At 47.8% G+C, this 25,276-nt stretch overlaps 1 protein-coding gene across 1 annotated transcript in view; it reads right to left on the reverse strand.

Annotated features, from left to right (window-relative positions):
- LOC130402081 (voltage-dependent T-type calcium channel subunit alpha-1I-like) overlaps nucleotides 1-25,276 on the reverse strand; it is a 281,069-nt gene that overhangs the window by 28,042 nt on the left and 227,751 nt on the right. Inside the window, exons 20-28 of the mRNA XM_056606183.1 lie at nucleotides 23,647-23,770; nucleotides 23,175-23,243; nucleotides 17,083-17,261; nucleotides 9,802-9,928; nucleotides 8,952-9,077; nucleotides 8,272-8,361; nucleotides 7,717-7,909; nucleotides 5,414-5,565; nucleotides 4,636-4,745 (exon numbers count right to left, since the gene is read on the reverse strand). Coding sequence (XP_056462158.1) covers nucleotides 4,636-4,745; nucleotides 5,414-5,565; nucleotides 7,717-7,909; nucleotides 8,272-8,361; nucleotides 8,952-9,077; nucleotides 9,802-9,928; nucleotides 17,083-17,261; nucleotides 23,175-23,243; nucleotides 23,647-23,770 — 1,170 coding nt within the window. The remainder of the gene's footprint in view (nucleotides 1-4,635; nucleotides 4,746-5,413; nucleotides 5,566-7,716; nucleotides 7,910-8,271; nucleotides 8,362-8,951; nucleotides 9,078-9,801; nucleotides 9,929-17,082; nucleotides 17,262-23,174; nucleotides 23,244-23,646; nucleotides 23,771-25,276) is intronic.

Consider the following 25,276-nt stretch of genomic DNA (forward strand, 5'->3'; position numbering starts at 1 on the left):
TGCTGTCTCCTGTTGACCTTTTGACCCCAGACTTCTGGGGGAATAGCTGAATCAATTCATTAGTCAATCAGAAGCATGTAAATATCTTTCCGGTGGGGTAAGAGGACGAACAAGGTGTCCTTCAACATCTACGCTTCCAGGCGATTGCAACGGTGCCACACATGAGCATATTCGAACATGTTTAATGGTAGTAATTAGCTGTCGAAATTGGAGGCCTTAATCAATACTGAGCAGCTATTGATTTGCTTCCCGATAAAGATTTGTCACAAATGACATGTTATTTAGCATCTACACGTTGAGCTGAGTCCAATGACACCAAGAACGACACTCTAGCTAATGGTAACATGTATTTTACATGGTACACCTAGGTCTAGGACATGATCTCGGTGTAGCAAGAGGCCGAGCTTGATCTCATTGGACTCAGCTTAACGTGTAGATGCTAATTAACATGTAATTTGTCAAAAATCTCCATCGGGAAGCAAATCTATAGCTGGTCATTATTGATAAAGGCCTCCAAAATCGACAGCTAATTACTACCCCGAAACATATTCAAATATGATCATGTGTGGCACTGTTGCAATCGTCTCGAAACGTAGATGTCAAAGGACACCTTGTTTGCTCTGTTGCACCACCGGGAACATATTTTCATACTTCTAATGGATTGATTCATATTTTAAGGTTCTCGGAGTGAGACTGTAAGTGGCTGCAGCAGAAGTGTTGAGACGAAAGATGATATCAAGAGATTTATAGAATATTCCCATTCACATTATGATTCTTCGTCGTAACATCCGACCAAACATCCTTCACATTCACAGAGCGAAGATTATGAAAGTCCAGGCTCAGCAAGTGCTCCATCTCGTTGCACCTGCACCCAGCGGCTCGCTTGCAAGATTTTGGCCTGAAGTTCTTCCCAGACCAACACCCTAGCCATCCAACATGCATATCTGAGAATCAGGCCTCTCTTTAATAATGACATAAAGTTATGAGAGAAACACACATTAACTTTTTGTTATCTCATAAGCGGCGTGGTGCCGGCTCCTTTTGACCTTTTGACCCCCGACTTCAAAAACGTGGCCACAGGCCAGCTGTGTCTACACACCTTTAGCCACAAATGTACACCTCCATCCCACAAAAAATGGGGACTAGAAACTAACCTCTGTCTTATGTACATTTACTGTACTGTTGGAGGTCACGCCCCTTTGCCGACCTTTTCGAGATAGCTAGGGATGCTAAAATGTTTACACACATTTCCCGGGGCCCCGAGAACGACATATGCAAGATTTGTAGTTCTAGCCCATAGAGAAAAAAAGTTTTCCCAAATGGACTGTCATTTGGACAAAGCCCCTTCAGAAGTGTTGACTGCGAGACCTAATGGTTCAGAATGTGGTGGAAAAAAAGTTTTTGAGATAGGAAGGTCCTACCGCCCTGAAATTTGAATACCATATTCTAGGGCCTAACTGGGACCCCCGCACCGAAACTTGGCCCGGTCGGACCCCGAGGGCAGGAAGGGGGGGCCTGCCCTCGGGGTCTGACCGGGCCAAGTCTCGGGCAGGAAGGGCCCCCCCTTCCTCCCCTCGGGGTCCGACCGGGCCAAGTTTCGGTGCGGAGGTCCCAGTTAGGCCCTAGAATAAGGTATTAAAATTTCAGGGCGGTAGGACCTTCCTATCTCAAAAACTGTTTTTCCACCACATTCTGAACCATTAGGTCTTGCAGGCTACACTTCTGAGGGGCTTTGTCCAAATGACACTCCATTTGGGAAAACTTTTTTGTCTAAGGGCTAGAACTCCAAATCTCGGATATGTCGTACACAGGGCCCCGGGAAATGTGTGTAAACATTTTAGCATCCCTAGCTATCTCGAAAAGGTCGGCAAAGGGGCGTGACCTCCAACAGTACAGTAAATGTACATAAGACAGAGGTTAGTTTCTAGTCCCCATTTTTTGTGGGATGGAGGTGTACATTTGTGGCTAAAGGTGTGTAGACACAGCTGGCCTGTGGCCACGTTTTTGAAGTCGGGGGTCAAAAGGTCAAAAGGAGCCGGCACCACGCCGCTTATGAGATAACAAAAAGTTAATGTGTGTTTCTCTCATAACTTTATGTCATTATTAAAGAGAGGCCTGATTCTCAGATATGCATGTTGGATGGCTAGGGTGTTGGTCTGGGAAGAACTTCAGGCCAAAATCTTGCAAGCGAGCCGCTGGGTGCAGGTGCAACGAGATGGAGCACTTGCTGAGCCTGGACTTTCATAATCTTCGCTCTGTGAATGTGAAGGATGTTTGGTCGGATGTTACGACGAAGAATCATAATGTGAATGGGAATATTCTATAAATCTCTTGATATCATCTTTCGTCTCAACACTTCTGCTGCAGCCACTTACAGTCTCACTCCGAGAACCTTAAAATATGAATCAATCCATTAGAAGTATGAAAATATGTTCCCGGTGGTGCAACAGAGCAAACAAGGTGTCCTTTGACATCTACGTTTCGAGACGATTGCAACAGTGCCACACATGATCATATTTGAATATGTTTCGGGGTAGTAATTAGCTGTCGATTTTGGAGGCCTTTATCAATAATGACCAGCTATAGATTTGCTTCCCGATGGAGATTTTTGACAAATTACATGTTAATTAGCATCTACACGTTAAGCTGAGTCCAATGAGATCAAGCTCGGCCTCTTGCTACACCGAGATCATGTCCTAGACCTAGGTGTACCATGTAAAATACATGTTACCATTAGCTAGAGTGTCGTTCTTGGTGTCATTGGACTCAGCTCAACGTGTAGATGCTAAATAACATGTCATTTGTGACAAATCTTTATCGGGAAGCAAATCAATAGCTGCTCAGTATTGATTAAGGCCTCCAATTTCGACAGCTAATTACTACCATTAAACATGTTCGAATATGCTCATGTGTGGCACCGTTGCAATCGCCTGGAAGCGTAGATGTTGAAGGACACCTTGTTCGTCCTCTTACCCCACCGGAAAGATATTTACATGCTTCTGATTGACTAATGAATTGATTCAGCTATTCCCCCAGAAGTCTGGGGTCAAAAGGTCAACAGGAGACAGCACCACGCCGGGGTGGAGCCAGATCTCGGGCAACAGCGCAGGGTTGCCAGGTCCTGCAAAAAACGTGCCCCCCACATACCGTTCAAAATCCACCCAAAATGTCCTAGAAGCATCCCAAAAAAAAAGATATTATTGGCCATTTTGGCCAACGTTTTGAAAGTAATAATATTTGAGGGAATATTTTTTTGTTGTTGTTTTAGCAGCGAAATGCACCGTGTGCGTGTGTGCGTGTGTGTGTGTGTGTGTGTGTGTGTGTGTGTCTGTGTCTGTGTCTGTGTGCCTGTGCGTGCGTGTGTGTGCTTGTGTGTGCTTGTGTGTGTGTGTCTGTGCATGTGCGTGCGTGTGTGTGTGTGTATAACACGCTATTTTATGTTGAAATGTGACGTAATCCAGTGTTCACGAAACGTACACTGTCAACGTAGGTATGTTTTTGGCGACTGGGTTGGCTCTCAGATATACGTGTTTCTAACAAGATGATATCATTAAAAGTTACATAAAGTAACAGTTTAATAACACAAACGCAGGAAGCACGTGAGCTGCTAGTTTAGCGAAAGCAACCTGACGTCGTTGAAACATGCGAGCGAGCCGATCAACTCCTAATAACTATAAAACTAAAGATCAGACACAATCACTGACTGAAGATTATGCAATTAAAAAGTATATTTCTCGCTAGAAATGTTATTAGAAACACGTTTAACGGTGAATCGGTCCTAAAATATTGCATTTCCCATTCAGATAATAAAGATTAATAAAGATCATACACATTCACTGACTGAAGATTATGTAAGGAAAATGTACATTTCTCGCTAGAAATGTCATTAGAAACGCGTTTAATGGTGTATCTGTCCTAAAATATTGCATTTCCCATTCAGATAATAAAGATTAATATAAGCTACGCCGTGTTCCGGAGCCGCGGGGGATTCTGGGAATTGGGGTTCTCAGTTGACAAATGGGGCTTTTGTTAACTTGTTTTGTTGTTAGGATTAAGTGGGGTTAATGGGTTCGGGATGTTATGTGGTTGTGTGTTGTTCTATTAACATTGTCCGTGTGTTCATTATTGTCGACACCGTCACCGAGAGTGACGTGACCATCGTTTCGCGCAGCTGTTCCGTGTTGAAGTCTCGTTCAATAAAAACCAACTCTCGTTGTCGAGCGTTAAATAAAAACCAACTCTCGTTGTCGAGCGTGCCCCCCCCCTACAAACGTGTCTCCCCCCCCTCACAAACGTGTCCCCCCCCCCCCCCCCTTCAACTACCGTGTCGTCGTCCCCCCCCCCCCCCCCCCCCCACAATCGTGTGTCGTCGTCCCCCCTCAACAAACGTGTCTCCCCCCCCCCCCCCCTCCCCGGTCAACAACAGTCTCCCCCCCCCCCCCCCTAAACAATCGTGTCCACAATTTGCCGCGAAAGCCGTGAAACCCAAACCCCGAAACCCGCCTCCACAGCGGCACACGTGGATACTGTAGGTATAACACGCTATTTTTTACGTTGAAATGCTGCGTATCCAGTGTTCATGGAAACGTACACCACTGACGTTTTTTCTTGGCGACTGGGTTGCACACACAGTACCTTTCTTTGAAGAAGCCGCGGAAGCCGAAAGCGATGAGTTTGAGGATCGACTCGAGAACAAAGGTGGAGGTGAAGAAATAGTTACAGTACTTCAGGACCAGGTCCAGAGACTGTGAGCGAGAGACATAGAGACACACAGACAGAAGAGAGAGAGAGAGAGAGAGAGAGAGAGAGAGAGAGAGAGAGAGAGAGAGAGAGAGAGAGAGAGAGAGAGAGAGAGAGAGAGAGAGAGACGGACAGACAGACAGACAAGAGAGGCAGATTTGACTGTGAACAATAGTTTATACAAGCATAATTTATGTTGTACTTTTTTTCTTACTTCGTCTTCTGATATTGTTTAGTTTGTGACTGATGTTTTAGTCACACCAGAAGAGCTGAAGCATTTGAGGTAGACTGAGAATGACAACAATCACCCACAATCGTTTTGAACTGTCAGACGGGGGAGGTTCATCATCAAGACAAACATCCGCTGGAGAGCTGACCTGCTGTAGGGTGCTGTAGGGTGCTGTAGGGTGCTGTAGGGTGGTGTAGGGTGAGGTAGGGTGGTGTAGGGTGGTGTAGGGTGGTGTAGGGTGGTGAAGGCTAATGTATGGGACTGTAGGTTTTACTAGTGTCCTCCATTGACCCACTATGAGATAATATGTGTTGACGGTCCAAAGGCTCCTGCTTTGTAAGCTAAAGGGTTGCCTTGAGTTTGAGTGATCAGGGACCAATCCGGCTCTGAGTCTTGCCCTGCCTCCACATGAAGGTTGAGTGACAGCAGAGGGGCGGGTCTTACACGGGGCTGGCTGTAGTGCTCCAGAGACATGGTGATGACGTTGAAACAGATGATGAAGGTGATGATGAGGTCCAGCCAGTGGTTGGTGCACAGGGTGTGAACCATCAGACGGACTCTGCTGTAGCTCGAGTAGTACGGAAGTTTCTGGGCATCTGGTGGGGGGGGGGGGGGGGGGGGGGGGAGAGAGAGAATAGAGAGAGAGAGAGAGAGAGAGAGAGAGAGAGAGAGAGAGAGAGAGAGAGAGAGAGAGAGAGAGAGAGAGAGAGAGAGAGAGAGAGAGGAAGTTTAAATCCAGCCCTTTTTATGCAATCAAGAGACAAATTTACATTCTGATTCAAATTCTAATTTTGCTCAAACTACTGCAAGCAATTATTGAACCCATCCTGCTATCTCTTCTCTATGGAAGCGAAGTGTGGGGCCCACAAACAAACACACTTTTTGACCAATGGGAAAAACATCCAATTGAAATGGCAAACACTGAATTTTGTAAAAGCATTTTGCAGGTACACAGGACAACCACTAACAACACCTGCAGAGCTGAATTAGGTCAGTATCCCCTGCTATTATAAACCCCAAAACAATCAATTAAATATTGGCTACATCTAAAACAAAGTGACCCCCACTCCTTCCAGCACAAAGCACTGCAAAGCCAAGAGATGAACAGGAGTCCCCTCACTCTGCTGGCCCTCAGGCTCTGTCCACAGACAGGTCCCCCCTATGCTCTGCCTCAGGACCAGCCTGAGAACATATCAATTAGACTCAACCAAATTATAAAACATCAGAAACAAACCTACCTCACCCATTTGAACATTAAAACACACACACAGAGCAAAATGCAGTCTTATCTGGCCCCAAATAGACAGTACACTGTGGCCCCCTACCTGACCACATTGACTGATGTTAGACACAGAGAGATGTTAACAAAGTACAGACTGAGCACTCACAGCCTGGCCATAGAAACAGGCCGACATAGGAAATCATGGCTTCCCAAAGAGGAGCGGCTGTGCCAGCAGTATGAAGAACCTGCTGTAGAGACCGAGCAGCACTTCCCCCTCCACTGCCACAAATTCAAAAATGTCCTTGAAGTATATTTTAGCAAATTCGGCCAAAAACACCCACATTTTATAAACTCCCATATAGACCAACGAAAAATATTAATGGGAGAGAGAAAAGAGCGCCGTCCTCGCAGGACAGTTTATTTCAGCTTGCCACAACATGAGAGTATGACATTCTACACCAGGCCTCACTGTTTAATTTTGTTTTATTTTAATGATTATTCGTAACCTTTATGTAGCTTCTCTTTACATTCATTTAATTTGACTATAATATTACTATTATTTCTATATGTAAAGATGTACATCTGTATGTTATGGAATATTGTTATAGGTTGACGTTCTCTTTTGTTATTCTACATAATATTTGTAACACTGCAATGCTTTGGCAACACTGTTTGGTTTACCACAATAGTCATGCCAATGAAGCTTTTTGAAATTGAAATTGAAATTGAATTTGAGAGAGAGAGAGAGAGAGAGAGAGAGAGAGAGAGAGAGAGAGAGAGAGAGAGAGAGAGAGACAGAGAGACAGAGAGAGAGAGTGAGAGAGAGAGAGAGAGAGAGAGAGAGAGAGAGAGACAGTCAGAGGACTGGATCACTTGAGGATATTAAAGAGATTGAGAGAGAGGAACCAGACTGGAACCAGACTGGACCCAGACCGGAACCAGACTGAACCAGACTGGAACCCATCATCAGTCTGCAGTATTGGCCCATTAACTCCTAATGTCCTTATCAATGTTTATCCACAGTCCACGGTAAACATCAGTCTGCTGTGAGCACCAACAGGATGAATCTCCTCTATTGACCATATAAAGTATTCAGTCAGTGGTGATTAACCGTCGTTAATAATAGAGAGAGTTTGTAGCACTCCTTCATCATTCACCACCCAAATAGGAACCTTTGGGCTTCACCCTCTCTCTCTCTCTCTCTCTCTCTCTCTCTCTCTCTCTCTCTCTCTCTCTCTCTCTCTCCCTCCCTTGTTTTCTCGTCTTCTCTCTGTCTCTTAAAATATTCTTTGTTTCCTCTTACTCTATCTCTCCCCTCTCCATCTCCAGCCCTCCCCTCCACCCCTTCTCGAACTATTCACCCCTCCTTCCCCTCTCTATCTCTTTCCCCTCAACCTCTCCCCTCTCTATCTCTCCCCTCTCTATCTCTCTCCTCTCCTTCCCCTCTCCTCTCCTTCCCCTCCCCCCTCCACCTCTCCCTCCCCCTCCACCTCTCCCTCCTCCTCCCATAGAGACTTCTCCTTACTCCTCCTCTTCTTCTCCATGCGTCGCTGGCGCTTCTCCTCTCGGCGCTTCGCCTCCTCCACCTCCTGGTGCTGCCGGCACTTGTGGAAGTTCTCCACTACCACGCCCACGAACATGTTGAGGACAAAGAAACTGACGATGAGCAGGAAGGAGATGAAGTACAGCAGCATCCAGGGGTTGTTGTTGGTCACCGGCTGGGGGGAGGGGGGGAGGGAGTGAGGAGGGGAGAGAGAGATAGAGAGAGGGAGACAAAAAGGAGAGAGAAAGGGTGTGTGTTGTTAAAGGTGGAAAGTAAGATAGATAAGGACATGATTATGAATGATGATGACAATGCGATGATGGGGGTAGAAATAAGGGTGTGGAGAGTGCGAGAGAGGGGAGGAGAGAGGGAGGGGAGGGGAGAAGGGGAGAGAAGAGAGGGGAGGAGGAAAATAAACAAAAAAAGGGTCATTCATATTGATGTCATCCATGCATCATAAAGAGACCATGTCTAGACGTCAGAGCCTCCCGTATCCCCCTACAGGAGAGGACCTCCGTGTCTCTGCTCCTCCAGTACCTGCTGGTCCACCCCCACCGCGTCCAGTCCGTGGTACATGATGTTCACCCAGCCATCCTTGGATGCCAGCACGAACAGGGACATGAGGGCCTGGGGACAGGGAGCACAGGGGTGAATCTACCAGTACAGACTGGTAAAGAACCATCACAGGCTTTTGAAATGTTAAGAGCTCAGGCATCTTGGCCTTAGTAACCTCATTATTCAAATGAAAAGAAACCTTTACACCGTTATAACATGCTGAAAGGATTTTCATTTTTTTTATTATTATTATATTATTATTATTATTATTATTATTATTATTATTATTATTATTATTATTATTATTATTCATTTATTTATTAGTTATTAAATTATTTCTGTTTGATATCTATTATCGCTTTTAGCTCAAACTTTTTATTTATTTTTATTTAAAAATGTATCGTTATTAAGGGATATATTTTACGATGTCAATGACTACAATTTATCAGTGGTGTTCATAACTCAATGAAATACTAATTACAAAAACAAATCATGCTAAAGAAACACACACACACACACACACACACACACACACACACACACACACACACACACACACACACAAACACACACACACACACACACACACACACACACACACGCACAAACACACACACACACAAACTTACACAGACACACACAGGCTCTCTGTCATGTCTCACCTGTCCCAGGTTGTCAAAGTTGTACTTGTGGTGGACCCACTTGTAGTTGGCCTGCAGGCAGTCGGATCGGTTGGTGATGTTCCTGACGTCAAGTCCGAAGCAGTAGAAAAACTTCCCTTTGAACAGCTGGCCGGACGTTGGCGACAAGGACACAGTGAAGGGCTTCAGTCACACTCAGAGAACACAGCTTCACAACACTTGGACGCCACACAACCCAAGCAGCCACACTAATGAGATGGTCACAGAGGTGTGTGTGTGTGTGTGTGTGTGTGTGTGTGTGTGTGTGTGTGTGTGTGTGTGTGTGTGTGTGAATGTGTGTGTGTGTGTGCGTGTGTGTTTTGTGTGTGTCTGTGTCTGTCTGTGTGTCTGTATGTGTGTGTGTGTGTGTGTGTGTGTGTGTGTGTGTGTGTGTGTGTGTGTGTGTGTGTGTGTGTGTGTGTGTGTGCGCGTGTGTCACAAGCATCAAAGCAGCAGAGAGACATCGAGGCTCAGAGAGAGGAGGAATGTGGGAGTGGAGCGCATTGGAAACACCGCCTCTGTTTGATCACTCATGGACAAGAAGTAGGAATAGGTGCACACACTCAAATACACACACACACTCACACACACACATTCTAAACACATACACACAGACACATATGCACACACTAATGCAGAAACAAACAAACATCCTACACTCAAACAATACTCACGCAGTAACACACACACAAAGACAGTACACAAATACTCGCACAAATTCACCCACATGTATACACCCACCCACCCTTACACACACACACACAAAGACACACATGTACACATACACACATACCTACAAACACTCGCACACACACACACACACACACCGCACCTGTACTCCCAGGATGCCGAAGATGATGAAGAATGCGCAGCAGATGAGGACGATGTTCCCGATGGGCTTCAAGGACGTGATCAGCGTCTCCACCACCAGCTTGAGGCCCGGAGCCCGGCTGATCACCCTGGGGGGGTGGGGGAGACAGAGGGGTAGACAGGAGGGGGAGGGAGGAGACAGGGGGGGGGGGGGGGGGAGAGAGACAGAGGGGGGGGGAGAGGGGAGAGGGGGGAGCGGGGGGAGACAGAGGGGGAGAGAGAGGGGAGATAGAGGGGAGCAGGGGGGAGCAGAGGGAAGCGGGGGGGAGACAGAGGGGAGAGGGGGGAGCAGGGGGGAGGCGGGTGGAGACAGGGGGAGACAGAGGGGAGAGGGGGGGAGGCAGGGGGAGATAGAGGGGGGACAGAGGGGTGCGGGGGAGAGATCGGGGGAGGCGGGGGGAGATAGAGGGTCACTGGACCGACCACACAGAGGAGCTCAGAGCTGAAGGCAGCCATCTTTAGGAGGTTCGATGTGGTTTGTATCTTCTGGACCACAAGTTGAGCTTCTTCTAGAGCATTGGCCCCATTATTTTAGAACAACAAACACAAGGAACCCTTTTATATCAAATGCACTTTGGAACAAATAAATCTGCATAATTGTATCCTCCAAATTTGCCCAACACACTTTTCTTTGTGTTTAACTGAAACAAAAAACAGTGGTGGTTTACTTGAACGGTGGCCCTGCTCTAGTTCTATTTCTCTTCACCATCACTTAGCACTGGATGTTATCCATCGCGCATGCGCAGGTCGAGTATTTAATATCAACAAAGTCACACGTGACCGGGGTTGACGTCGGGCCACCCGTCTATATAAGTCACTCTCCAAGATGTCCCTGGTATCTTCTCGCAGTAGCGTATAGAGGTTTAGATTACGAAATAAGGTTAAAAAAAGCAATATTAGTCGTTGATTCTTTGCTGGTAGCTCTGCAACCGCATGGTTGGAGCCACAGATTCGCTCTCCAAGGGCTGCGATTAATCACGCACGGCTATGATATGAACGCGGCCTACCAGTGTTTTCGGCTCACATAACGCTAGGCTAAAACAGCGCAGCGTCTTCACCAGCTGAAGCGGCTGCTAATGCCGCGTTTCCACTGCAGGGTGCGGTACGGTTCGGTTAACACCAGTCTGGTAGGGAGGGGGCGGTATAGCCCAGCTCAGTTCTGAGGTCGCGTTTCCACCACCGACAGTACCCTTTATGGTAGGCCGGATGTCGATCGCCGCGGCAGCTACGTAAACATCGCGACATCATAGCTTGAAGACCTTCTCGTTCCTCACTGCTCCATCAAGCTCCCTCTGCACGTCTTCCTCCCCAAGAATGCAGAAGAACGTCTCCACCTTGTTCGCCCAAGCAAGCGTTTCACGCGACATGTTCATTGTAAAGAATAATACCTCGAGGCTACTGTTTGTTTGTTTTTATCCCCACGTTGCCCGGAAGTGACGATTCTGTCGACCAATCAACGGAGGGGGTGTGTAGCTCGAATTTTGCGGCACCCTTTCAGGCTTCTCAGTACCCCAACGGAGGAGTACTGAAGACGAGGGCAAAACGAGTACGGCTCAGTCCGGGTCACGCCCACTTTTGGCGATGGAAACGCAATCCGTACCGCACCTTTGCGAACCGAACCGTACCGCACCCTGCAGTGGAAACGCGCCATAAAGGTAAGTATTCTCTCTGTGTTAGTGTTAGAGTTAAGTAAGTTAAGGGGAGGCTGTTTTTGGCACCCGCTTAAGCTTATGTCTTGTTTTGTTTGCCCTCGCTGCATCTGATATTGCCAGTACCGGCGTTTGCTGCATTTTGTGGCAACTTTGGTTTTCAGTAATTAGAGGCTCCCTGACGAGTGTTCATCAAAGAAAAAAATAGTACATTTATTTTGAAAGGAAAAAAATAAAAACTTACGTCGAGCAGTTTGCTGCCCTTTTGTTGAATTATTACTGATCGTTGCTTTCGCTCAGTAGTAAGTACTTCTACTCTCGAAAGAGACTATTTTGGATGGTAGGAAGAATAATTACATTAACTCCCACCATGTTGGGCTCACATGGTTGCTGCACTTGTATGACTCCACTGCTAGCCCTGGATGGACATGATGAATGCCCTGCATGCCTCAGTGCGGTCCACCTGAGGAAGGGGCTGTCCGACGATCAGTGTATGAATTGCAGTTTCATGCCACATGGGCTGAAAGTGGCAAGACTAGCCGAGGTGGAAGGACCTCAGGTTGAAGTTGAGCTTCCCCCGCCTGGAAGAGAACCAGCGGTACGAGTACGCTCCCCACCCAGGGCTGCCCCTACCAGGTAGAAGGATGGGAAGACTGACGGTTATGCTGCCAAAGTGGACAAGCTAGTGTCAGAGTTCGCTGAGATAAAGAGTTTGCTCTTTAACCTTCAGCCAGCCAGGTTGGCATCAACCCAGGGGTCAACCCCCAGGCTGAAGCTCCAACCACACCAGAATGGGACGAAGATGCCCTGTCTACGAGGGCTTCCTGTAGCCAGTTCTATGAAGACAGGCCGGGACAGGGCGAGGTAGAGGCTTCTACCCAGGCTTCTGAAGACGGCTCCCAGCATGTAGGAAGTGGGTCTACGGCAGGCTCAGAAGCTTTCGGCCACGGTTAAGCCAGTGGTCCGAATGGCACTGGCACGCTTAGGGTTGGATGAGGCTCCAGCAATAATTGCTCCAGCTAGTGCATTCTTTAGGCGTGTCCCGCCACAAGATACTTTTTCTGTGTCTCCCTCCCAGCCATATATTGAGGACTTCACCGATGCTGGTCAAACCCCAGATCTCTATCTCATCACACCAGTGACAGCAGGGCCTTGGCTTCAATGCAGAATGCCAGCAAGCATGGACTTGACCGAATGCCAGCCGTATGACCTGTTAACGAAGTGCTATGACACAGCAGCACATATGGGCCATATCGGGAACTCCTTGTCCCATTTGATACTGGCCCTGTCTCAGTCCTTGCAATCATCCAGTGCAGATACTTCAGTGCAGAGTCTAAGTGACACGTCCTTGCATGAGAGCTTGGTAGGCTGATGTCGTCGCTTACACTTACGCTCGCCGAGCAGCACCTCATCTGCTGGGGAAATTACACTACAGACCCTTGGGTGGTGGCCACGCTTTCCCAGGGGTACAATCTCCAATTCCGACGCCGGCCCCCAAATTTACAGGGGGATTAGACTGACTACAGTCAGCGATCTCACAAGGCGACAGGCCCTCAGCCAGGAGTTATCCACCCTCCTGGAGAAAAAGGCCATCGAGCCCGTAGATCCTCAGACACAGCAAGGTGGGTTTTACTCAGTGTATTTTTTAATTCCAAAAAAAGAGGGTGGGTTTTGGGCCCGGGGACGGGCAGAGCAGGACACCGCAGCCCTCCTAGGCCATGTGGAAAGGTTGGGTCTTACAGTCAATTATGGCAAGAGTTGTCTAATACCCAGGCAACAGGTACTGTTCCTTGGCATAACCCTGGACTCCGTCCAAATGCTTGTCTTCCCGCCTCAGCGGCGGGTAGAGGCCATCCTCCAGATCCTCCTTCATTTTCAGGAGGACAGGATGGTAAGGTACAGCCTTTTCCTCAGGCTGTTGGGAATGTTGACGTCAGTAACGTCAATAGTGCCACTGGGCCGCCTCTACTTGCGCCTGTTCCAAGTTTGGACCAATGGCCTCCACTTAGATCCAAGGTTGCACGGATCGAAGAAAGTCAGGGTGTCCAGTCAATGCCTCCTGGCATTACAACCCTGGAGACACAGGGCATATCTTGCCATCCCCCCAAATTTACAGGGGGATTAGACTGACTACAGTCAGCGATCTCACAAGGCGACAGGCCCTCAGCCAGGAGTTATCCACCCTCCTGGAGAAAAAGGCCATCGAGCCTGTAGATCCTCAGACACAGCAAGGTGGGTTTTACTCAGTGTATTTTTTAATTCCAAAAAAAGAGGGTGGGTTTTGGGCCCGGGGACGGGCAGAGCAGGACACCGCAGCCCTCCTAGGCCGTGGCTGTTTCCCAAAGTGAAGGCTGCAGCCTTGATAGGACGCGTCCTTGCTAGTCGCGTCCTATGGAGATGAGACTAGAGTGCTAGCTCGAGTGCTTCCTAGCGTTTGTAACGTCAGACTTTGGGAACGACTTGGTAGTGTGGAAGCGCTTCCGCTTCCGCTTTTTAATACTGCGTGTCCGCTTGTAAACACATGTGCGCTTATGAATAAAACATGGCAGCAATCAAGCTGATAGATATTTATTTGACTTTTGTCTGTTATGAATGCGATCATGTCTCCTTCGCATGGAGCCTCTTTGGGGAAGTCACAAAAGCTTTGTTGTGGTTGATCGAATTGTCTTTATTAAAAGGAAAATCCATTACATTTTTATAAAACTAAATGAAATTGTCTGAGAACTTAATTCATGCATCACATTTACAGTACGGTTGATTACTATTATGCAGGGGGAAAAAGACAAAGAAAGAGATGATAAACGTGTATTTATTTGGATATATTATTTAACTGATCTGATTCATTCATTCATATATGCCTACAATCTACCAGTGCTTTGAACACATAAGTATATCATATAAAATACAATTATATACGTTCATTAAAAATTACAAACATTGCAAATGATCGGTTGTGCATTCATTTTACAACATTGGATAGTGGCACTATCCCTTCCACCGGTAAACAAATGTTTGTGCGCCACCCTAAGGCGCACAAAAGCCTCCGTTTGCTGGGCTGACCCTAAAGAAAACGATTCAACACAAACATAAATAGGTATACATAAATAATGTAATCTTGTGAGCGAGTAAATTGACATTGGTGACAGTGGTGTTTAACACCAACGTCCATGCAAAATATAGCAACGTATCATTAAGTTGCAAAAACGTTTGAAAAGTGGCACAGGTCTTTAGGCTTGATTATTTGCATTAACATGATGAATCTATAAAAAGCAATACGGCACAAAATATTTCTGAAAACGAATATAACTTCACTTCATTTGAACGTGTACTGCTCTGCCATTTTCAAGAACCCGCCCAGTGAACGCAGAGGATTGTGGGTAGTTTTGGCTCGTCTAGGATGCAGCGATGCATCCTTGAAAAATCTCGGAATTCTCAAAAACAAAGGACGCAAAAATGGCGCGGCTTTCTCGTGTCCTCAACATTGGAACAGTGTTTGTCGGCGTTCTATGACGTAGCGTCCTTAAAAGGGTTGCCGTTGAGCATGCTTCCTTGACATTGGGAAACAGCCCATGTGGAAAGGTTGGGTCTTACAGTCAATTATGGCAAGAGTTGTCTAATACCCAGGCAACAGGTACTGTTCCTTGGCATAACCCTGGACTCCGTCCAAATGCTTGTCTTCCCGCCTCAGCGGCGGGTAGAGGCCATCCTCCAGATCCTCCTTCATTTTCAGGAGGACAGGATGGTAAGGTACAGCCTTTTCCTCGGGCTGTTGGGAATGTTGACGTCAGTAACGTCAATAGTGCCACTGGGCCGCCGCTACTTGCGCCTGTTCCAAGTTTGGACCAATGGCCTCCACTTAGATCCGAGGTTGCACGGATCGAAGAAAGTCAGGGTGTCCAGTCAATGCCTCCTGGCATTACAACCCTGGAGACACAGGGCATATCTTGCCAAAGGTGTGACACTGGGTTCGATACCCTCACGCCACGAGGTGGTGGTGACCGATGCTTCGCCCTCTGGCTGGGGGGCAGTGTGGCAGCACAGGGCGGTGAGAGGGTTCTGGAGTGCGCAGCACAGGACGTAGAGCATAAATGTGCTCGAGCTCCGTGGTATTTGTTTAGCTCTCCATATTTGAGGGGCAGACATGTTCTGGTACGATGCGACAACAACTCATCTGTCTACAATGTGAACCACTAAGGGGGCACAAGGTCGGCTCAGTCATTACAGGTCGCACAGCGACTCCTTGTATTGGCTCTCCCTTACTTTTCCAGCCTCAGAACTATGTACCTTCCACAGAATACACCTCCGTAAGCCACAGAACACGGTGGCAGACTTTTTTTCATGCCAGAAACCTCTGTCGGGGGAGTGGCGACTCCATCCAGAGGTCGTAGAGGCAATATTGAGCAAATATGGCACAGCAGAGGTTGACCTGTTTGCCTCAGAGTCCCCAACACATTGCCCTCTCTGGTTCTCTCTGTCAGAGACGAGTCTGATGGGACAGGATGCCTTGGCACATCCAGGGCAGTGTCAGCTCCTTCATGCCTTCCCGCCATTTCCACTGATAGGGTTAACCCCTCACAGAGTTCAGAAGGGGAACCACAGACTCCTGCTGGTTGCCCCAAACTGGCAAGAGAGACCTTGGTTTCCAGTAATGTACAGACTGCTGGATGGAGATCCATGGTGCCTGCCGAAGAGGCGGGACCTGCTCTCACAGCTGGGGTGCCACATCTGGCAACCCAGACCAGAGTGCCTGCAGCCATGTGGGTTTGGCCCTTGATGGGCCAAACCCACATGGCCACTTATAATGGCATGGGACCAGGAGGTAGTTCAAACCATCATAGACTCAAGGGCTCCCTCCACCAGGGCATTTTATGCAAACAGGTGAAAGATATTTGTGAAGTGGTGTGAGGCTCAGAGAGAGGTACCGGAGTGTTCCTCAGTGCCAATGATACTGCATTTTTTGCAATCCTACCTGGAAAGGAAGCTATCCGCTTCCACCTTAAGGGTCTATGTGGCTGCCATTTCAGCCAGGCACATTAAGGTTGATGGCCAGACGGTGGGGTCTCATTCTTTTGCTAAAGGAGCCCAGTGGAGAAACCCCCCACGGGCTATCAAGATTCCCTCATGGGTCCTACCTCTGGTACTCAGAGCCCTCCGTCTCCCCCCGTTTGAGCCCCTGGATCAGGTGCAACTGAAATGGCTGTCGGCAAAGGTTGCCTTTCTTCTAGCGAGCGCGTCAGCCAAGCGGGTGAGTGAGCTTAATGCGTTGTCAGTGAGTTAACAGTGTATACGCTGGAACTCAGATGGCACAGGGGTGGCACTGTGGCCCAACCCATCTTTTTTTACAAAGAGGAGTGTCTCAACCTCCTTGGCAGCACTATGAGGAGTGTCTCTAAGTGCGGTCAATGTAGCGGCTCACCGCACAGTGGCTGCAGCTGTTTTGCAGGAACCCTCAGGCCCTTCCTAAAAGGTGGGTACAGGATTGGTAAAAGTCATCCAGTGTTAAGCACTGCCTCTGGCAGTCAGTAAGAATGAAATAGAACGAGAGTTACGTATGTAAATACAGTTGTAAATGAGGTGCAATTCTTCCTCCACACCTGAGGGGGCGCAGTGTCCGCAGCAGCCGGAGCACTCTGAGCACGCCCAGGATCTTCGCCCCGCCTGCCATGGACACCACGATGTCAATCAGGGACACGAACACCAGGAAGCCATCCAGGACGTTCCAGCTGCTCCTCAGATAGGTCTGTTCCCCCAGGTAGAAGCCCATGGAGACCACCTGAAACACACACATATATACACACACACACACACACACACACACACACACACACACACACACACACACACACACACACACACACACACACACACACACACACACACACACACACACACACACACACACAACACACACACACGCACAAAGAGACACACACAGACAGACACAATGACGGACAGAAACAGACAGAGACACAGCATATCAAATATTGACATGGTTCTGGAGAAAATATCTAGTTTTGAGGGTTGGATATAGAGCTGAGGTGATGGTGATCGACTCCCTTTGGAGAGGTATTGGGTTTGATGGCCGCCGTGTCTTCGGTCTACCTGTAGATTCCCTCTGTCAGACGCCTCGCCCTTAGCACACGCGGCGTCTGACCCAGGTCGGTCTAGCTGTAGGCTCCCTGGGTCAGACGCCTCGGCCTTAACACACGCGGATGTGCTGCCTGATGTTAGATATTTAACCTGCAGGCCCATACCCTACTGGACTTTGCTCTGGATCAAATGGTCTGCTCGTTACTCCGTATTAAAGGTGTTGAGGAGGTGGGAATCCCTGCAGTAAGAATATGAGATGAACTATCTATATTTTATTACACATATATATATATTAGTGGTGGGCATAGATTATTTTTTTAAATCTAGATTAATTCCAAAAATAATCTAGATTAATCTAGATTAAAATGGCAAACGGCAAAAAATCCGTTAGTTTACCTTGACAGCGGTCAATTATACTGGGCAATGGTGATTTATCAAATATAATTGATAAATTAAGTGCCCATGCAAGTGAACGGAGCATAAACAGCTGAACGTTGGGAAGGCCCATGCAAGTGAATGGAACAGTCTACAGCATTGAGAAGAGCCGTGTAATAATCCATACTAATGTAAGGTTTAGAAGTTAAATATTTGAAAGTTGTAGAATAAATTAATATAATTTATATTGGAGTTAATTTGCTATAAATGTACTTAAAATCAGTTAATCATTTACATATTTATGTTACACAATTATTACATATTTACATGTTTACATATTTAACACAGTAAGGATATTCTGTTGAATCTGCCTCTCTGATTCCCTCACGTTTACCTCAGTCTAAATACTAGCTTCTGATTGGTTAGTTCAGTCACGTGATGGGTCCGAAAAAGGAAGTGTTTGAAAATAGATTAACGGCGATATTTTTTTGATCGCGCGATAAAAGTTTCGCGTTAACGCAGCCGTTAACGCCGATAACGGCCCACCACTAATATATATACATATATATAAGATATTATCGTTGATTTGATGGAATGGAAGTTAAAAATAAGACGTGTCTGTCTCCACATTCCTTCTAAACCCTCTTAGTGAATTCCTTCCCCTGACCCAACGAGTCGTGATGAACCGTCAGACATTGAGGTTGTCACAGCGCTGACCTATCAGGGCCTCTCGTCTTAACGACGGATGCTGATTGGTTAGGAGTTCAGGAGGCCTTCAGCAGACTCCTCTGGTCTGGGGTCAAGTTGGATCATTTAGAGTCCCCTCACATCCAGTCGCTACTCTGATGATCTGTTCCTTACACTCACGGTCTGAGGAATAGTAATCATCAGGAGGTAGACCCTAGCCCTAACCACAACCCCCCTCCTCAACCTCCTCCACCCTAAACATCTCCAGCTCCACCCTCCACACCTCCCCCTCCTCCACCCTACACACCTCCCCCTCCTCCACCCTACACACCTCCACCCTCCTCAACCCTACACAGCCCCATCTGGACACCCACCCCCTCCCACCACCCCCTCCTCCACCCCCCTTCCACCACCCCTTCCTCCCCCCTCCACTGCTCGACACCACCCCATCCAACCCCCCTCTCCAAGCGCTCCCCCCAGTGAGGAGATCCGCCTCTCCTGCTGGTTTCCTGTCTCTGTGTTTGGGCTCAGCCAGTGATGGTGAGCACGTTATGATCTCTGAACCGCCTCATGAACGCTCACACACCGTAACCCAGAGTGTGATGGGGACACTGTATTCTGATTGGCTCTCCCATCGGGCTCCCATCACGCACCTGGGCAGAAGCTTTAGGATGCCAGGGAGTGATTAATAGTTTACTGAGGCATACCAGCCCCCGATTACACACACACTCAAACACACACACATTCACACACACACACACACACACCACACACACACACACACACACACACACACACACACACACACACACACACACACACACACACACACACACACACACACACACACACACACACACAATCCCAGACACAGACGCATACCCACAAACAGACACACACACACACACACACACACTCACACACACAGACAAACACACACCCACACCCACACCCACACACACACACACACACACACACACACACACACACACACACACACACTCCAGCCCAGACACAGAGGAGGCAAGTCTGGGCTTCCTGGCTGCCTGCGATTGGTTAATAATTAATTGCTGCGGTGCATAATTGATGGTCCGCTTGTGCCAAAACCCTCAGTGGACAATCCACAGACCGAGTAAAGTGGGAGGGAGGGAGATGGGTGGGGAGGCAGGGAGGGAGCGGGGGGAGGGGAGGGAAGGAGAGGGGAGGGAGGGATTGTTTGCTTGACAGCCTGTGCAGTCTAGCAGACAGTAGGATGACAGGAGAGGTGGAGACACGGCAAGGAGGAGCTCTACCCGGGACTGGTTTCAGCCCTTAATTACTAACGGAGCTTAATTGATCCTCGGCAATAAAACGGGGGACAGGCCACGATGTAGCTCAGGGCTCCTGAGAACAGTGCTATAAACACACCCACCTTGTGTTCTTGTTTTTTATTAAACGATTTATGATGACTATATGCTCTGTAAGGTGACCTTGGGTGTCTTGAAAGGCGCCTCTAAATTAAATGTATTATTATTATTAGGGGTCCAAGCCAACAGGTTGGATCCCTATTGTTTTTGTAAGGATTATTCCTATTATTCTTACCTCCCTAAAAGTGGTACCACAGCCCAAACCGTAAATGGTGCCGACACGCAAATTGCATGACTAGATCCAGATCTGTTCGGACTAAGCAGACGACAAAATCCAGACACGCCGGCCACTAGGTGGCGCTATACTAACGAATACGCGTTTGGGGCTATAACTCCCACACCGAACCTCCCACAGTCAAAAACTTGTACCCACATATTCACTGGAGTCTGCTGCATCTTTTGGCCTAGGCCACGCCCATTTGCGTCTATAATATTTTCGCTACTCCTCACACATTTATTGTTCAATCAACACCAAACTTTGCACACGACATCTTCAGACGCACACAAAAATAATGCATTAAACACTTTTTTGATCCGACCTTCGATGACGAAACGGTAGCGTTTTGAATATTGGTTTATGAGCTAAATTAGACCTGGAATAACAAAAATCCAAAAAAAAACAAAATTAGACATCGGATCGAGTCCAAATTTTACACACATGTTGGTGCCAACCTTAATGTCGTCCGTTAAAAAATTCGGAAGATTCCGCCATTACGGGGCGCAATAAATGAGGGAATTGTATATCTTCTACAGAATTTCGCCGCGAAAACGCTACACTGACTTCTCGCTACTCCTACCACAGTCAAATCCTTTGTATCCACAGGTTTAGGGTAGCGTTTTAAACACATGCTTCGCGTTGTGCCGGCGAAACGCACATTTCTTGTCGCGTTGTGCCGGCGAAATGCACACTTCTTGGACCCCTGCATAACTGCTTGCAGTTCTAGTTATTATTATAAACACTCAGACAAGGGTTTAAATGAGACCAGTACGTGAGTGCACTGAATTTCGTTGTACCTCTGTGCAATGACAAATAAATATATCCTATCCTATCCTATCCTATCCTAAACCAACATGACACCATGAGAACACAGAAGCAGACTGTGAGGATACAACAAAATAAAAGGTAGGAGGTGTGTGTGTGTGTGTGTGTGTGTGTGTGCGTGCGTGTGTGTGTGCTTGCATGTGCGTGCCAAAATAAGCTACAGTGAGAAACTAAGATATAGCCTCTCCGCGAATGACCCTGCATCAGTTTGGAAAGGCCTGCAACAAATTACAAACTACAAGAGACCATCCCCCCACCCTGCAGGAAATCCCAGACTGGCAGACGACCTGAATGACTTTTACTGCAGGTTTGAAGAGCACCCTTTGTCACACCCCTCACGCACAAAAGGTTTTCCCTCATCACCCATCCCCCTCCCCCCACCTGCACTAACTATCTGCGAGAAGGATGTGTGCCGGCTCTTTCAGAAGCAGAAGATCAAGAAGGCTCCAGGACCTGATGGTGTGTCCCCCTCTTGTCTGCAAGTCTGTGCTGAACAGCTGGCGCCAATCTTCACGCGGATCTTTAACTGGTCCCTGGAGCTGTGTGAAGTGCCCTCCTGCTTTAAATGCTCCTCCATCATCCCAGTCCCCAAAAAAACCTCCATCACAGGACTAAATGACTACAGGCCTGTCGCCCTGACGTCTGTGGTCATGAAATCCTTTGAGAGACTGGTGTTGAGCCACCTGAAGGACATTATAGGTCCCCTGCTGGACCCCCTGCAGTTTGCCTACAGGGCAAACAGGTCGGCGGATGATGCTGTCAACATGGGACTGCACTACATACTGCACCACCTCGACTACCCAGGGACGTATGCCAGGATCCTGTTTGTGGACTTCAGCTCGGCGTTCAACACCATCGTCCCTGAAATCCTTAATCAGAAGCTCACCCAGTTTGAAGTGCCTGTCACCACCTGTCTGTGGATCATCAGCTTCCTGATTGACAGGCAGCAGCATGTCAGACTGGGGAGCATCTCTTCCAAAACCCGGTCCATCAGCACTGGCGCCCCATAGGGGTGTGTCCTCTCCCCGCTGCTCTTCTCCATCTACACCAATGACTGCACCTCAAAGAACCCGTCCGTAAAATTCCTGAAGTTTGCAGATGACACCACCATCATTGGTTTGATCCAGGATGGTGATGAGTCTGCTTACAGACAGGAGGTGGAACAGCTGGTCCAATGGTGCAGTCAGCACCACCTGGTGTTAAACCACAACAAGACTGTGGAGATGACAGTGGACTTTCGGAGAAGTCCCCCCCCACTCCCCCCCCTCACCATCCAGAACGACACAGTGTCCACTGTCGATTCCTTTAGGTTCCTAGGTACAACCATTTCACAGGACCTAAAATGGTGTCCCCACATTTACTCTGTCCAGAAAAAGGCCCAGCAGAGGTTATACTTCCTGCGACAACTTTAATTCCTGCGAAAAACTTTAAGTTTAATCTGACTAAAGAGCTGCTGACCACCTTCTACTCAGCCATCATCCAGTCTGTCATCTGCACCTCGATCACTGTCTGGTTTGGGTCAGCCACCAAACGGGACAGGGCCAGACTGCAAAGGACAATACGGGCTGCGGAGAAGATCATTGCAGCTGACCTTCCCACCATTGAGGACCTGTACCAGTCCAGGGTCAGGAAAAGGGCAACAAGAATCGCCCTAGATCCCTCACATCCTGGTCACAAAATGTTCAACCTCCTTCCCTCGGGCAGGCGATACAGGCCAAAACCAGCCGACACAAAGTCAGCTTCTTTCCCCAAGCAGTCTCTCTGTTGAACGCTCAGATTTAGCCCCCACCCTCTATTTTATTATATTATTATAATTATTGTTATTTATTGTATTGTATTGTTATTCTGTATACTTAACCGTTTATTTATATTTATTTATTTTTTTGTACTGTTTTCTGTTTTGTGTTTTTCTCTTTTTTAGATATTAACAATAGGTTAATGTTGTGTGTTGTGTAGGTTAAGTGTTGTACATAGTGAGCTAAGGGAACGAAGTCAAATTCCTCGTTTGTTCGCAAACCTGGCCAATAAAGCTGAATCTGAATCTGAATCTGAAGTGTGTGCGTTTGTCGGAGGGTTGAAGGGTTACCTTGAGGGTCATCTCGCTCACGAAGATGGCAGTGAAGATGTAGTTGGAGATGGTGAGGAAGACTCGCTCCTGAATGAGAGGGAGGAAGAGGAACAAAATGAGACCAACAGAGAGAAACGAGGAAGAGGAGGTGAAGAAGGTTGTGGACAGAGGTCCATTCAGGAGAACCTCCTGAATGCACCACATGTTGCATCATGTTGAGACGACACAGGGCTCTCTGCTTTAGCAGTTAGTGTTGTTGTAGTGAGGGGACGCACTCACGCACAGACACACACATATACACACACACACACACACACACACACACACACACACACACACACACACACACACACACACACACACACACACACACACACACAGACAGACAGACAGACAGACAGACAGACAGTCAGACAGACAGACAGACAGACAGACAGACAGGACAGGACAAACCCCCCCCCCACACACACACACACACGCGCGGCCTCACCAGGCTGCCCTGCAGGATCTTTGGCCGCTCCAGAGCGACGGTGATGCAGTTGGAGAAGATGAAGGCCAGGACGATGTAGTCGAAGAGCTTGTGGGCGATGATGGCCTGACAGAGCTGTCTGAACCTGGGGAGGGGGGAGACAGGGGGGAGGGACAGGGGAGACAGGGGGGGAGACAGGGTGGGAGGAGGATAGGAGACGGGGGGATGGGGGAGGTGGAAGAAGAGGAGAGGAGGAGATGAGGATGAGGAGAACCAGAGAAGAGAACGTATAGCTGTAGTTCTATTATCTGTGATCTGCAGATACAGAGCGAGGCAGCAGCAGTGATTAGGAGCGGTTTACGGTGACGGGGGCGATGTTCACTCCATCAATTCCTCCTCCAATCCTGTATTGAGGTTGAACAAATGAGTGAACAACGACTTTGATGAAAAGGCTTTTGTAAAAAGAGCCAAACTAATGAGTAGCTGACCCTGAACATGTACATCCTAGAACTGGCTGCCAACATCACACTAACACTGGTGACTCCTCTCCCCTGAAACTGGTCATGTTCCTTCCTGGCTAACAATGTATTTCGACCAATCATGTCGCTGGGGCCGGTGTCTGTATGGGTTTAAACCTGGGAGGAACGCTGGCCACTGGAGAATACGTCTTGTCAAATCATCGAACAAGGGGTGTTGATTTAACCCCAAAGTCATTTATTCAGATCCTCAAGCTTACCACTTTGCACAGACTCTTTCTGGACGGTTTTTACATTCAACTCCAAAGTTTTGAGCAATTAGCACCATGATACTGCATTGGATAGCTGTTGGTTGGATAGCTGTCAGTTTGTCTACATACACTGTATCTGTCCCTATCAAATAAATAAACCATGATAAATAAACCATGAATAAATAAACCATGAATAAATAAACCATGAATAAATGAAGGTTACAATCGATGCTTTAATCCAGCAGCTCCTCCCTGTGTAAACCTGGCAACCCGTCTCCCCTGTCAAGGTGCAGGGGGCCGGAGCTGGCAACCACTCTGCGTCCCCCCAGCAGACAGTGATGATCATCCTGAGGGCGTCTCATAATGATAGAATTATGATCATCAGTGTATTAATGATAGACAGCAGACTTTCCTGAATAAAGAGGTTTCTGTCAGGGGCTTTAATGGCTGCCAGCGGGCGTGTAGCAGAGGAGGGACAACATCAGGCCTCCTAGCCTAGATAAAAGCTAACATGCTAACATGCTAACAAAAAGCTAGCAGCAGGCCTCCTAGCAAAGATGAAAGCTAACATGCTAACAACAAGCTAGCAGTGGGCCTCCTAGCCTAGATCACAAGCTAAAATGCTAATAACAAGCTAGCAGCAACCCTACTGACGGACCTACACCCGCCCCCCATACACAGGACACCTACCCCTACTGACGGACTTACACGACCCCCCCCACAACCCTGAGGACCATACCCCTACACCCCCCCCCCTCCCCCACAGGACATCTTCCCCTACTGACGGACCGCCCAATGCCGTTGAATGCATTGTGTCAATAAGTCAGAAAAAGTAGTATCCATAATCTGAATATTGGCAGATGGATGTTTGGCAATGTCTCGACGTCACAACGGGAACCAACATGTGGGAGCAAATCAGGTGAC

The sequence above is a fragment of the Gadus chalcogrammus genome, chromosome 2, assembly GCF_026213295.1.
Source record: "Gadus chalcogrammus isolate NIFS_2021 chromosome 2, NIFS_Gcha_1.0, whole genome shotgun sequence".
Classification (NCBI taxonomy): domain Eukaryota; kingdom Metazoa; phylum Chordata; class Actinopteri; order Gadiformes; family Gadidae; genus Gadus; species Gadus chalcogrammus.